This window comes from Pectinophora gossypiella, chromosome 24, assembly GCF_024362695.1.
Source record: "Pectinophora gossypiella chromosome 24, ilPecGoss1.1, whole genome shotgun sequence".
NCBI lineage: Eukaryota > Metazoa > Arthropoda > Insecta > Lepidoptera > Gelechiidae > Pectinophora > Pectinophora gossypiella.
This window is the reverse complement of record NC_065427.1, coordinates 1,790,692-1,806,330: the sequence shown is the minus strand read 5'-3', so window position 1 is coordinate 1,806,330 and position 15,639 is coordinate 1,790,692. Positions and strand designations below refer to the sequence as shown.

At 40.9% G+C, this 15,639-nt stretch overlaps 1 protein-coding gene across 2 annotated transcripts in view; it reads right to left on the bottom strand.

Annotated features, from left to right (window-relative positions):
* Positions 1 to 227: 227 nt before the first annotated feature.
* LOC126377797 (uncharacterized) overlaps positions 228 to 15,639 on the bottom strand; it is a 39,696-nt gene continuing 24,284 nt past the window's right edge. Inside the window, exons 20-31 of one of the 2 annotated variants that reach the window (XM_050025637.1) lie at positions 15,158 to 15,267; positions 12,202 to 12,279; positions 9,921 to 10,094; positions 9,161 to 9,394; positions 6,570 to 6,685; positions 5,373 to 5,450; positions 4,399 to 4,527; positions 3,220 to 3,301; positions 1,703 to 1,908; positions 1,084 to 1,269; positions 750 to 942; positions 228 to 382 (exon numbers count right to left, since the gene is read on the bottom strand). In XM_050025637.1, coding sequence (XP_049881594.1) covers positions 333 to 382; positions 750 to 942; positions 1,084 to 1,269; positions 1,703 to 1,908; positions 3,220 to 3,301; positions 4,399 to 4,527; positions 5,373 to 5,450; positions 6,570 to 6,685; positions 9,161 to 9,394; positions 9,921 to 10,094; positions 12,202 to 12,279; positions 15,158 to 15,267 — 1,636 coding nt within the window. In that variant the 3' untranslated portion in view covers positions 228 to 332. Of the gene's footprint in view, positions 383 to 749; positions 943 to 1,083; positions 1,270 to 1,702; positions 1,909 to 2,498; positions 2,595 to 3,219; positions 3,302 to 4,398; positions 4,528 to 5,372; positions 5,451 to 6,569; positions 6,686 to 9,160; positions 9,395 to 9,920; positions 10,095 to 12,201; positions 12,280 to 15,157; positions 15,268 to 15,639 lie in introns of both variants that reach the window. The other variant, XM_050025636.1, reaches the window with a different exon arrangement.

Here is a 15,639-nt window from a genome sequence, read left to right as displayed (position 1 = left end):
CACAATCTTTACAATATTTATTTAAGTAGCAATATTAATGTAGCCACGATGGCTATAAATATTTCCTTTCTTTCTATCACCTAAACAACACTAATCGGAGGAATATTTTCTTGATTCTTACTTTTTAGAGCGCGATTTTTCCGTAGTCGGGTTTTAGTTTTTATAAGATTGGTTACTAAAGGATGGTTGGGTTGGTTGGTTGGTAAAGATGTAAATAAAAGCCGTAATTCTAGATATCACATATGAATATTTTATTTACGAGTAATGATATAGATATAGTATATGTTACAGCGTACAATAAATATAAGGTACAAGGTGATCCGCTACACATGTCATAACTGCGCCGCCGCGACCGACACCACCACCAACTGTCGACATAGTACTGTAACAACAACAATGCAATAAAACAATTAATTCTCCATCAACTTGTTATGTAATTGGGGGAGCGTTGATATAAGGGACTTTTAAAAAAGTGTTGCAAAGTGTTGGGCTGCTTAAAAATAGTGTTGAGCTATTTAAAAATAGTGTTGAGCTATTTAAAAATAGTGTTGGGCTATTTAAAAATAAAGTGTTGGGCTATTTAAAAATAGTGTTGAGCTATTTAAAAATAGTGTTGGGCTATTTAAAAATAAAGTGTTGAGCTGTTTTAAGATAATGTTGAGCTGCTAGATACTGTGTTTTTGAGATAGTGTTGAAGCGTTGTGAGATAATTTTTATTTTGATTATTTATAAAGTAAGAGTGCGTGTACCGGTGTCGGTGAGCGCGTGCGTGAGCACGAGGCTGGCGGCCAGGCCGGGCGGCGCGGCGGCGGCGGCGGCGGGCGGCGCGGCGGCGCGGGCCGCGGCCTCGGCCGGCGCCAGCGCGGCGCCCTCGCGCCACACCGCGCCCTCGGGCTCCAAGCTCTTCCACCGCGACAGCTCCTCCGTTGCTGATACTGCGTTCTGTAACACCACGCACTCATTAGTAACTCATTACCAACGCGATGGAATAGGGAAGCTGACAATTATCAAAAACTACGTTTTTCATTATAGTACGCACAAATCGACAGGCAAATGTGAAGTTTCTTCGTAAGTAGTACTAACCCCATTAGCATCCTCAGTCTCCACTGGCGCGGTATACCGCGCCTCGACGAAGCCCGCGAAGGCGGGGTCTTGCGGCAGGTCGAGCGAGCGGTCGATGACCGTGCACGTGAGCGAGCGCGCCGCGTCCACTATGAGGAAGCTGCGGTCGGGGTCTTCAGATGTTGGAGACGGCTTTGGAGCCTCCACCTGGTAGTTATCGTGTATAACTTCACATAACAAATTCAAAAATATCTTTATTCAGATTTCGAAGCACGGATCACCTTACTTTCGGACAATTAATGTCCTAAACAAAGTGATTTTTGTGATATTTTCCCATCGGGATTCGAACCCGGAACCTCCAGATTGTGAGCTCAACGCTCACACTGGACCACGAAGGTTGTCCTATACGAATGACAGATAGTGGTGAGTTGGTGGCCGTTGTACATTACCGTCATAGAGTAAGGACTGAATGTATATGAATAGTGCCGTTCTATAGAGCGGCTGAGCTAGGTTAACCTCACCCTCGGTCTTATTCAACCGTATGGGCGTCAGACGTCATACACATATATGCGCGTGTCGTCAATGTGTAGTGTGTGCGCAGGACGAGGTGCTTAGTGTTGGGGGCGGGGTGTGTACGCACGTGCGGGCCGCGGCTGGGGTCGATGATGGTGGCGGCGCGGTCGTGCAGCGCGTCCGTCACGAGGTAGGTGCGGGCGCGCGCCGCGTCCGTGATGACGTACGTGTCGCCCGCCTCCGACCACAGCGACGCGTTGTCCAGCGACAGCTCGTCCAGCCCGCCGTCGGGGTACGCGTGGCTCTGGGATAGCATATCCAGTTTTTCTTTTGCTGTTGGATGAAAGTTCAGGTTAGATATTTACACACTATCTAATTTTAAGTTATACCCGTCATTTTCTTGTCTGCTGAAAAAGAAAGGGACGCGTAATTGACAGGCATAAATTTATGGAACATTAAAAAAAACACCTTCCAAAATTTTATATTGGCCAATAAACCGACAGAATTATGTTGACAGCACATGTCAAACGGGTTGCATTATGTTCGAGTTATAAGCATCTTGCACACCCGAACCCGTTTCTGTCAACTTAATTTCGTCGGGTTATTGGGCAATATACAATTTTGAAAGGGTTTTTTTAATTTCTGTCTAAAATTAACGTGTGTTCCATAAATTTGATGCTCGTCGATTACCGATCCCTTTCTTTTTTAGCGGATAAGAAAATGACAGGTGTAACTTAGATCGTGTGAACAGGAACATGCACAATAACGTATATTTCATTATATTCTACTTGAACATTGAGGGCGAACTTTGTCATGTATTCATATAGAGGACGGAAAATAAGGGAAAACTAGCCCTACGATATACCTGTAATAACGATAATAATTTTAGGGTTTTGGTGAATGTAGGCAGTGTGTGTACGTACCGGGCGCGAGGTGTGCGGGCAGCAGGCGGCACAGCGCGTACCCGCGGCACGGCGCCGCGCGCGCCACGCCCAGCCGCTCCCACGACCCGCCCAGCTCTGCGGGCAGCGCGCACGCGTTAGTTACACAAGGAACAACAAACACGTTGGAAAGGCCCTAACACGCATTCTGTACGACCACCGCTGTCGCAAGGCAAGAGGGAAACCACTGCCCATTTTTTTTTTCTAAAAAAGTAGCATGGAAATTGCTGCATCGACTCTTGTCGGTGCGTGGCTCTTAAATTGATGATGATGACCGCTGTCGCCGGTTCAACCCCACTCTTTTACTACTACTCCAAACAAACAGATAACTACAATAGCTCTACTGCTTCTCAAATCCGATAGCCACTTTACCGGCAATGTATATTTTGTGATATGCTGCAATTTTTTTCAGTAGTTTTTTCAAAAGTATTTTTTTGATAAATAGCCGAACATACTAAGAATTTTAACTTTCCTGTGATAAGGAGGGGATCTGCCTGAATCATAGTTGATATTTGACTTTGAGTCCTGCAGGTTATAATGCACAAGACGACCTTTTAATAAACTATCGCGTCCGTGTGTCGTAAAGTTTGCGGACGAGTAGAGTGCAAAGTTGAAGTATGAAATATTTGTTCATACTTGTATGGCGCGCGATTCCCACTCAATTAGCCCTTCCGAACCTTTTTATTAATTATGTGAATATTACCGTCGTATGTGTTGACCGCGCTGTCGTTGATGTTGGCTCCGAGCATCTCATGCTCTTCTGTGCTGTGTTCTATGAACACATCCTGCAACAAAACACTCTTGTATAACAATTGTGATCGATAGCGTGCAAGGAAGTGAGAAAGAAGACGCTGTCGCTCTCTCCCTTTCTCGCTCGATCTCTTAACAACTCCGCTGGTTTCTTCTCTACGCTCTGGTAGCTCAATATTGCATTATATGAGAATAGTAATAATGTTAACCGTCTGGTATTATCTGCAACGCTAAAACATGCGCAAGGTGATAAAATTTTCGATCGATTCGATAAATATGTTTTTTTTTTTCCCTAACATACGTGCCACAATGCGCGTACAATGTACGTGTGGACAATGCTACACCGACAAGAACGTGGCTCTTAAATTAGTGACGTGATGCGTGTCACGTGATTTTTTTCGTGTTTTGACAGAACGATTTGTGTGTAAGTCATGACTTATTCCGGTTTACACAAATAGCACCAATTGACAAAACGACATAATTATATCGTCTGAATCGATAAAACAACCGTAACAAAATTTTATCACGCGTGTTAGCCCTACCTTCACCCAAACTTCATACGAAAATAGTAAATTGTTAGCTTGGACGTACTGGATCAGTACCGTTACAGTGTAATATGACCCTTGTCTATGGGTCGTTCTTCTTTTTTATCGACAATAAAAAGACATTTTCTCGATTTATCGGATTTAACATCTTTAAAATTATAACGGCAATAATTATTTTAAAACATCATATAAATATGTGTCTGTAGAGGACTATTTCGTGGTTCTCTTTATCTTGGTAACATACTTTTCTTTGCAGGCGCATTCCAAAAAATATTGTGACAGAGTGGCCCTTTTCATCGGAGACAGCATTTCAATTTACCACTCTGTCACAGAATTTTGTGAAAAACGATCAAGCTACGTTAATAACTAATTGAGGAACCGATTAGTATTTTGCTTGTATTTTGAGTATAATAAGATAACTATATTTTTGGACAATCAAAACATGAAATAAAATTCTAAAACATAACTTATCAGAAGCAGAACGAAGGACAGATCATTGTCGATAAAAAAGAAGAACGACCCCTATACGTATTCTTTATTGTATTATTCTGTAGACTTTGACCGATAAATATATGTATAGTACGCACCTTCTGCGGTGCATGTTTGTAGTGCAGGCTGATCTTGCTGAGCTCGTGGTCGAGGTCGGCCAGCCGCGCCGCCTGCCTGGCCGCCTGCCGCGCCGCCTGCTCGCCCGCGCTCGTCTCCACGCCCTCCGACTGACAAACGTCCAATACACAATTACATAACATACCACCACGCCTGTACCCCGTGTAAGTCTTTGACAGCCAAGCAAAGTTCAATCCAATTATATAATATTATTAAAACTATTTTATTCAAATTCAAAAAAATAATAATAATATCTTTATTCAGTAGGTAACATAGTTACACGAATCGTCAATTTTTACATAACGAACGTCTCATCCGCCTAAAACTACTGCAGCTTCTCACAACCTGTATAGCCGGGGAAAATTATATGTATGTCGTTTCCATATCTCGGGCCTATGGAGTCCCGGACTTTTGGAAGGCGTGGGTGAGGCCTATTATGTTTTATAATTTATGTTAATTTATGTTTATGTTTGTGTGTTTAGGATTAAATTTTATTGCCTGTCAAAAACTTATAAACACGTTTATAATTTAACCCGACCGGCGAAGCAAAAAGGAAGGTTATTATTAGTAAGGCGGTAAGACTACTACAGTCTGTCTAAGCTTAAAGTAAATTAAGTTGACAGCTAATTGTAGAGTAATGCTCTGTATACTGATTTTTATATCCACAAAACCATCATCAGCCCATTAACGTCCCCACTGCTGGAGCACGGGCCTTCCCTATGGATGGATAGGGACATCGGGCCTGAAACGATCACGCGGGCCCAGTGCGGATTGATGGTTATTAACGACTGCTAATGCAGCCGGGACCAACGGCTTAACGTGCCTTCCGAAGCACGGAGGAGCTCGAGATGAAAACTTTTTTTTTGTGGTCACCCATCCTATGACCGGCCCACAAAACCATAAGAACTTTATTGGCGCCAAAGCATTTATTTCAATTACATGTGGCATGTGTTACCTTATGTTGTGGTATGCCTCTGTGTGTGGGCGACAGAGCGGGACTGTACTCAAGGGGAGACTGTGGGGACACCGGACCCTACAAACAAAAATAAAACAAAACCATTCATAGAAATAAAACAAAATAAATACGTACATAAGAGCGAATAACTGTGAACGGCAATAAACCTGGAAGCATTTTTGTGGCTCAAAAATGGCGAAACGAAAATCGTACCACGGGGCGCGGGGCTTCAATATCATACCTGGCGTTTATTGCTGTGTATAAAGGTATACATCGACGCGCGCCTTATGTCACTTACCGGTATATCGATTTATTACGAAACTGTATAAAATCAATAACAATAACGTGTAAGTACTTTACCGGACAAATGGGGAGCGCTGAAGGCTCTCACCCGGTACAAAGTTTAAGACAACAGGCCTGAGGGTGCCCAGTTGAGCGCGAACCTCGGCTCAGGGCGTCGTTTGAGAGGAAAAATATTTGAAATAATTAATCGATCCTAGCGAGTCGATAGCGACAAGCGATGATTGAGGGAATGTCGGTATCGAAGTGAAACTCCACCTCACAACCCACACGATAGAAGAAGAAAATCTCATTTTTCCGCGCATCTCTTTTTGCCGAAGAATCGTCTCGGAGGACGGACGCTACCATACATTGTGCAATTTATCTCATTGTTGAGTTGATAGCGACGGCGAGTCTGTTTACGGCGAGTGGCTTGACATCACGTCTGTCATTTGCATGTACAGTTCAAAACACAATTTTAATCACCCCTACCTAAGGAAGGAATATATCGACTACTAGTTCATAGTTCTCATCACCACTCGAGCTCATAGTTTATATCATCATCATCTTCAGCCGTACGACGCCCACTGCTGGGCGATCTCCACGACGATCGGTCCCGCGCTGCCCGCATCCAACGGCTTCCCGCGACCTTCACCAGATCGTCGGTCCACCTTGTAGCGGGCCTACCCACTGAGCGTCGTCCGACACGTGGTCGCCATTCCAGAACCCTTCCGCCCCAGCGGCCATCGGTTCTCCTCGCTATGTGTCCTGCCCACTGCCACTTCAGTTTTGCAATTCTCCGAGCTATGTCGGTGACTTTAGTTCTCCTGCGGATCTCCTCATTTCTGATTCGATCCAGCAGGGAAATACCGAGCATAGCTCATAGTTTATATAAGTGAAGTTAATTTGTATACTAACGCTGTTGGAGATAGAGGCGAGTTTGTGTTGCAGGGAGAGCATGTACTCGTTGTAAGACTGCGACTTGTTGGGCGTGCTCGGTTGCGACGAGCCTGTCGAGTTCACGTTCGTCATACCTGCGGATACAATACGCAATGGAATCAATTACCTCGTATACAGGGTGTTAGTGGCATCGTAACGAAAATTTTGAAGGATGATTCAGGCCATGATTCTGAGTTGATATCAAGTGGAATTTTCCGTCGCAAAGGTATGGAACGGAAAATAATAATAAAAAAAAAACAAAGTTTTTATGAATTTTCCGACAGGAAAATCCTTTTGATATCAATTCAGAATCATGGTCTGAACCATCCTCCCCAGTGTTACGATGTCACTAACACACTATCTTCTTGTATGGCTACTTGTATGTGCTTGTACAGGGTGTAAGTGACATCGTAACAAATACTGAGGGCGATGATTCAGCTCATTATTCTGAGTTAATATCAAGTGGAATTTTCCATCGCAAAAGTATAGAATTGAAAATAATTAAAAAAAACACAAAACATACATGAATCTTGCGACGGAAAATTCCACTTGATATTAACTTAGAATCATGGTCTGAATCATCCCCCTCAGTGTTCGTTACGATGTCACTAACACCCTGTATTATCAAATAGACTACCAATCTCTGTAAAAAAGCGTCCGCGACGCATCTTGTCATAAGCGACGGCGCACTATGGATCGAAAAATGGCTTTCATAGACATAGGGATTTAAAATTTTAAGTGGCGGTTTTTTTGCTGGATATAGCTTCTATTACATATTACTATATAGGAAAATGATACCCGAGTTGATTCCGTGCAAAAGCGGATGAATTATAATTTTTTTACGAAAAATTTGTATGGAGCTACTATGAAAAATCCGATTATCTCGAAAACGGCAAAAAAAACCGTAATATCCTGACAGATGGTTATCGTACTAATTATTTATGATTTTTTGACATAACTTATATAACGGTTTGAGATGCCGTTTTTTTTTAAAAAATCGTCAAAATAAAAAATATTTATTTTTTGTTTAGAAACGGTTTCTTTCAAGTAACACAGGTATTTAACAACATTATAAGACATAATGGCATCTCCGCCTGTATTCCTGATGGAGTAGGCAGGGGTTAAGTATACCCATGTAAGTATAAAAATGGCTTTCATAGACATAGGGATTTCAAATTTTAAGTGGCGGTTTTTGTTGCTGGATATAGCTTCTATTACCTATTACTATATAAGAAAATGATACCCGAGTTGATTCTGTGCAAAAGCGTATGAAGCGGATGAAGCTTGGGTATACTTAACCTCTGCCTACTCCATCAGGAATACAGGTGTGATGCCATTATGTCTTATAATATTGTTAAATACCTGTGTTACTTGAAAGAAACCGTTTTTAATCAAAAAAATTAATATTTTTTTATGTTGACGATTTAAAAAAAATGGCATCTCAAACCGTTTTATGAGTTATGTCAAAAAATCATAAATAATTAGTACGATAACTAGCTGTCAGGATATTACGGTTTCTTTTGCCGTTTTTGAGATAATCGGATTTTTCATAGCAGCTCCATACAAATTTTTCGTAAAAAAATTATAATTCATTCGCTTTTGCACAGAATCAACTCGGGTATCATTTTCCTATATAGTAATAGGTAATAGAAGCTATATCCAGCAACAAAAACCGCCACTTAAAATTTGAAATCCCTATGTCTATGAAAGCCATTTTTATACTTACCTACTTGGGTATATTTAACCCCTGCCTACTCCATCAGGAATACAGGCGTGATGCCATTATGTCTTATAATGTTGTTAAATACCTGTGTTACTTGAAAGAAACCATTTCTAAACAAAAAATAAATATTTTTTATTTTGACGATTTTTTAAAAAAAAACGGCGTCTCAAACCGTTATATGAGTTATGTCAAAAAATCATAAATAATTAGTACGATAACCATCTGTCAGGATATTACGGATTTTTATGCCGTTTTCGAGATAATCGAATTTTTCATAGTAGCTCCATACAATTTTTTCATAAAAAAATTATAATTCATCCGCTTTTGCACAGAATCAACTCGGGTATCATTTTCCTATATAGTAATAGGTAATAGAAGCTATATCCAGCAAAAAACCACCACTTAAAATTTTAAATCCCTATGTCTATGAAAGCCATTTTTCGATCCATAGTGCGGCGTGTCAATGGCGTAATGACGACACTGTACCAGCGATATTGCACTTTATTTGAACAGTCATAACATCTTAATTTGAGGGAACGAACTCACTATCTATTTTTTAGAGCTTAGTCACAAACAGCAACTATGTCGCCCTGTATATGAACGAAAAAAAAAGTGGTACTAAAAACTAAATACAATAATTACCTTAGATTTAAACCTATATGCAAAAGTGTTTTGGCTTCTTTTGACAAGGGGTGTGCCAAAACAATGTTACATCCGCCAACATGTCTTAGATTATTGTCAATATAATGTATAGGTATTTAAAACACAGTACGGACGCATTTTAAGAAAATCTCCTTAGCGAATGTGAGTCTATTTCTTAGCTACATGTAATGTTTATGTTAAATACCAGCCATCTCCATGTCAACGGCGCGGCGCGCGAGCGCGTTGTGCACAGCACGCTGCGCCACCAGCTGCCCGAGGTTCTGCCCCATCAGGCCGAGGTTCTGACCGCCGATGCCCAGGTTCTGACCGCCCAGGCCCAGGTTCTGACCACTCAGGCCAAGGTTCTGACCTCCTAGGCCTAGGTTCTGACCGCCGATGAGATTCTGACCGCCTAGGCCTAGGTTCTGAGTAGATAGACCTGGAATCGTAGATGTTGAGTTCATTTTTTGTATATTTCAACTCTCTACGGGACCCTATCCATGTTTTGAAATGATGTTGAAATATTGTCCTAGTGGCATCATCGATAAAAGCAGCCAACCATCGTACTCATTGAGATTGATTTTGATCATCTTAGTGGCTTCTGTTTCTAGATTCACATTTTATAATTTAGCTTTGACACAGTCAAATACTCTTTTCAAACAAGGCGCTTGAGTAGGTCATATAATCTCCTAAAGGGTTAAAATAGGAGATGAACTTTTTCAGTTTTGAAGTTAAAGGCAATTAAGGAAGGAATTTCCGGGCATAGATTTCGTAAGTGACGTGAGTAAGCACCAAGGTGGCATCTTTGACAATTCATCCCCCAAAGGGTTAAAAATGAACCTGACAGTTTGCACGAAAAGTTAGAAGCCTGAAATTTCGCGAATGAAGTGGCGGGCTAGGAGTGTTCTCCCCGTCTGATTGTCCATCTATACTATCCAGCGTGCGGTATATCATTGTGCACTAACCGAGGTTCTGCGAGAGGTTCTGTGTCATAAGGTTCTGGTTAAGCGCGAGGTTCTGCGCCGCGAGGATGTTCTGGGGCGGCAGCAGCGCCAGCCCCAGCGGGAACCCCGCGCCGCCCACCACAGGCGCGCCCACGCCGCCCACGCCCATGCCGCTAGGGAACGTTTGCTGTTGCACTGGAAGGAACCATAACATAAAGTAAGCTCACGAATAGGGGGCGAGCCTTTTGACATTAACCGGGCACAAATCCTGAAAACCACGTGGTAATTAATAAAAAATAAATAATCAAAACATAAGCTCACGACTATATCCAAATTTGGGCAGTCAGGTAAATCCATCACAAGATGAACTAAGTACCCACACCTCACCGACCTTGTACTCATTGTCAAGAGTGCATATATACTTAGGTTATTTTTTTTATTTAATTAACATATTATTTTATTTTGTAATTTGTATATGAACGCCGTCTGAAATGAATCTATTTTATTTATTATCTGCCGCACTTATATTTCAGCCAGATAGTTTTACCCTCTACATTGGCAATTCTATTTTCAAAACAGGTGATTATTTACGTAATCATACGTAAAATAATATAAACAACCTATATACGTCCCACTGCTGAGCACAGGCCTCCCCTCAATCAACCGGAGGGGGTATGGAGCATACACCACCACGCTGCTCCACTATAGGTTGGTGGAGATGTGGTTACGAGTATTAGCCCATTACAATCCACATCTGGACATAAGCCTCTTTTGTCTTCCGTCATACTTTCTACGCCTATATCACTCTTATTGTCGATAAGTTCCCGACAAGATCATTGAACAATCGGGTTCATACCTATAACTACTACGTCACCAAAAATCAGATCAGAGGATAAGGACTCAGATAAAATGTTCATGTCTACTAACATGGTTATCAAACACAAATAAAAAAATATTGCATATAAAATCACACGATATGAGTTTACATAAAAAAAAAATGTTTGATCAGAGTGCAGCAAGATGGGAACACATTCATATCATAACCGTGAGGTCTGCACGGAAACGCTATCACGCGCGGCGCGACGTTTATCGCGACAAATAGTCGTACAACGTTACAATTCGCTGCGTCTAAAGACGAGGGCGTTGATCCCGGTTACTACTTGCTGGTGTAAGAACGTAGTCATTACATGAGCCTTGTCAGGGGACTTTGGTCCCTCAATAATAACCCTGGCACCAGGCTTGCTGAAGTTGGTAATTCATAACACAAGACACACGATAGATGAATGCTAACTGACGCCTGGGATATTATAGAGAAACAGTACATACCTCGCTGGTTCTTTTTACAATGACTTTTTACAGTGAAGAAAAGTGACAGAAATATCATAGTTTCATTGTCACTAACACTTTAATATTTAATTTGATTGTTAACTAACCTAGTAAGTAAGTGCATTGTTACTAACAAATTATGGATGTATTATCCGAAATAAATTGTTTTGAATTGAATTGAAATATGTTCCCATTTTACTTGTAGGGGTCAAACCACGTCTGTCAGTACCTGATCGCACTTTCCTATACTTCTATTCTTTCTGTTACTCAGAACTGTAGCTGCACGCTACCACCTCGTCGATTCGTGTGCGATAGCTCTCTCTTGCTCTAGCAAATGACGAATCTGAGTAACAGAAAAGGGTATAGCATAGGAAAGTATGACGAGGTGCTGACAGATGTGGTTCAACCAGTGATATGCCGTTCCCAGCAATGTTCCCAAAGTTCAAATTGAAAAATTTCTTTATTCAGTAGGTAACATACGTAGTTACACTTTGAATCATCATTTTTTACATAATGAACGTGTCACCCGTTAAAACTACTGCAGCTCTTTAATAGTAGGAACACTTCTTCTCTCGTGTGAGTTGTGAGGTTGATTACAAACCTAAGCAACCCTGGTGTGTCAGGGTTATTATTGAGCCGCCAACGTGCCTTCCGAAGCACGGATCATCTTACTTTCGGACAATCAGGTGATCAGCCTGGAATGCCCTAACCAAACTAGGAATCACAAAGTGATTTTTGTGATATGTACCCACCGGGATTCGAACCCGGGACCTCCGGATGGTGAGCCCAACGGTCAACCACTGGACCACAGAGGCCGTTAAGAACACTAAGTGACTGTTTTTCTTTTTCAAATTGTCCTTTCTTGTACTCTGGTCTTATTTGCCTAACGGTTGGGTAATATACTTTTTACAACGGGAACGTCACATCACTGGGATCACCCCTAATAGTTGTTGCGTCAATGAGTGTGTATATTTACCAACGAAGTCATTGGCGGTGGCGAGCATGGGCTGGTAGTAGCGCGGCGCCGCGTACTGAGGCACACGCCCCGCGCACACTACACACAACACGTTAGTCACACGGTGCACACGGGGTTACCATCGTCAGAAAATAATAGCCAAGTAAAACATTCTTGTTTTAAAGTCGTAAACCAAATTTAAAATCCGAAGCCCATTGTTTAAAACTATTGCGTCTGGAAATCTCGGCCTTTAGAGGACATAGAAATGCTACAACTTCGTAGAGGTGAGGAGGGGTTCAATATAGATTTCGTAATGCTGAAACCATGGTTTAAGAAAACCAGGTACGCTCAAAAGTGACAGCTAACATTTCAAGTATAGCCCAGCTGACGTCATCCCGCCCTGCGTTGCCATTTCGTAAAAAATAAATTAAACACGAGCAATGTTTTTATATTTACTTTGCAAGGAAATTTTGAACTTTTAGTAAAAGATTTACTCGCAGTTGTAATTATTTTTTTATATATGTGACAAGTAATAGTCACATTAGTGAGTTATTCACATAATTTTTAATAATAAAATTGACGTCCTTAGAATGTTGGTGATACCAATTTAATTGTAACACTTACGTCCTCAATGGGTTAGCAATGGCGGCTTGTCATAGGATTGAGCATATCTGGTTTTCTTATACCATAGCTGAAACATCTTGGGTGGCGCAAATACACATTTCGACTATATACAAAAAAAAAATGTTTTTTTTTTGTAACTTCTTATTGGACCTGGTAAATAAAGAGTTAGGAAGCTTTTTTAAAAATAAACTAGGCTTGCGTTTGACCATAATCTCACCTAATGGTAAGTGACAATGTGGTCTAGGGTGGATCAGCTTGCCTAGCACCGGCTTTATTGACTCCACTAAAGCTCACGACTGTATTCCCAAAAGGGTATATATGGGCAGTATATATCATATCATCAAAGTACTAGTCATCACACAATTTAAAAGAACAGAACTATCAAAATAATTATTATTGAAGTTAGAAAGTGCTTCTATGCTGTTCTGGGAGCAAATAAAAAACATAGAACACGTTCAGCTGCTTGTCTTCCCGGGCATGTCGTAAAAACCGACAGAGGGATTGCGTCCTCTAACATGATGGACTAATGTTATGGGCGATAGGCTGATCCCTTATCACCATAAGGTTCATCATATCCATCTTAGGACTTCGTATCAACAGTGGCTGCAAGTTGTCTTTGATTACTTGTGGCTCTGCCCACCCCATTTGGGATTACGGGCGTGAGTTTATGTATGTATGTATGAAGTTAGAAACCTTCAAACTCGGTAAGAGACATATATCTCGTTGGAAGATCTCGCCGGATTGCAATATAAATAGACTAAAAACTGGACTGTAGCTGGCTAGGTTGTCTGAGCATTTATGTTTATCTATTATTTTCTGATACCGATGGAGACAACACATACATTCTATCTGTGAATAGGTGAAAGTAATTTGCACATTCACAAAGCAAACATGGATAAAGAAAAACATATTAGAAAGTGATATTGATTATGAAGAGTGACTATTTAGAAAAGATATATTGTCTAGAAAAAAACACATGTTCAATGAGGACAAAAAACCAGGATCTCATTTGTAGGCGGCAGTACTGTTGAGTGTTCCTAAATTATGACAGTTCTCCATACTGTCCCACAAAAATTCGTGATAAATTGCTATAGAATGTGGAGCAACGTGGAGTGTATCCCGTCTCAAGGATGAGTTACGAAAACGAAAAACACTCAGTTGAACTATCAGTTGGAAAAAACACCACCAGGGTTGATGAGGTTGGTAACCCACCTCACAACCCACACGATAGAAGAAGTTGGAAAAACGAAGTTTTTATTGAAAATAAAGTTTTTCTAAATTTCTTCTTTCCGATCTTTAGGGAATAAATATAACACTTAAGATTTTGCAGTTAAGCGCTACGCAAAGGGTTATAGTGTAAAATATAACCAAAACAATATGTTTTTTTACTCAAATAGTATGGCGAACTGTCAAAATTTAAGAACACTCAACAGTAGCGACACCTGACGGAAGAGATATGCATTATTTTTTTTCATATATTTTGGTAGATGAACTGTTCATGCGTTATTTAGTTCATATTTTAGCCGCAAAATGGCGAACATTTTTATACTTCTGGTCAGGCATCACAAAACATAGATTGTGAGTAAAATTGTATTAAAAACGTGCACTCGCTAACTATTTAATAATTCGTGCGAATCAACAAGAATAGTCGATACATTTACATCAATGTTTTATCTATTTATTTAATGATGGACGTTCTAGGCTACGTTACCAAAAAAATTGCCTTCCTTTAAAGTCGTAAGACCGAATGTTCTTTTAAAATCCAAAACCCATTGTTTAACTATCGTGTCTGGAAATCTCAGCGTTAAGAGGTTAACCTTGGATGGATGATAGATCTTTGTTTTCGGGTATAAATCATGACCCTTGTTAGTAATAACCTGGGTGTAAACCCAGGCACAACACTACTTCCACCCATTATTATTCTGATCAAAATCAAGAGAAGCAATATGGGTAGCAACATGATTCTATACACATCTGATCCAAATATGAAGCAACAATTATTTTTATATACGCCTCTGTCAGTACATTATATTTTTTTGGGGGACGTAGCATCGAAAGTACCTCATTGGCAGACACAAAATAGGTTTACAGGAATTTCCGATAACCTATAAATACATTTAAACATCCAAGCACATTACTTAGTACTTTTGTCATAAACAATGACAGCATGTTGGATCCATCCATTAAGCAGAGAGAGAGAAAGAGATAGATTTATCTATCTGTTACTAGGGCGAGGTGTCTAGTTAATTCGCACGGGTTATAAAAGTGTAACAGTTGAAGAGACTGTACAGTGTTGCACTGTGTTAGTGTCGTGTTAGTTATGATAGTTATGAGTTGGTCACGCATGAGTTACCTTGCTGTCCGTTGTTGAGTATGGTGTTGGTGAGCGACAGGTCGGGTTGCGGAAACTGCGGCTGGTTGAGTAGACCCAGTAGGTTGGGACCCGATAGGTTCTGTTGTTGGCTGTCAAAGTAAACAAACTCATAAGACCCGGTTATGATTAGGTTGAGCGTTAGGCTCACGATCCGGAGGTCCCAGGATCGAATTTCAGTGGGAACATACCTTCAAACCTATCATTACTTTGTGACCCCTAGTTTGGTTAGGACATTGCAGGCTGATTAGCCGATTGGCCGAAAGTAAGATCACTGGTGGTTCGGAGTTCGGAAGGCACGTTAAGCCATTGGTCCCAGTTACTACCTACTTATGTGACTATGTACTTATTACATGAGCCATGAACGAGCCCTTTGGCACCTCAATAGTGACCCTGACATCAACGTTGCTGTGGTTGGTCATCCACAAACGATAGGAGACCCGGTTTTTAAGACACTTAGGGTG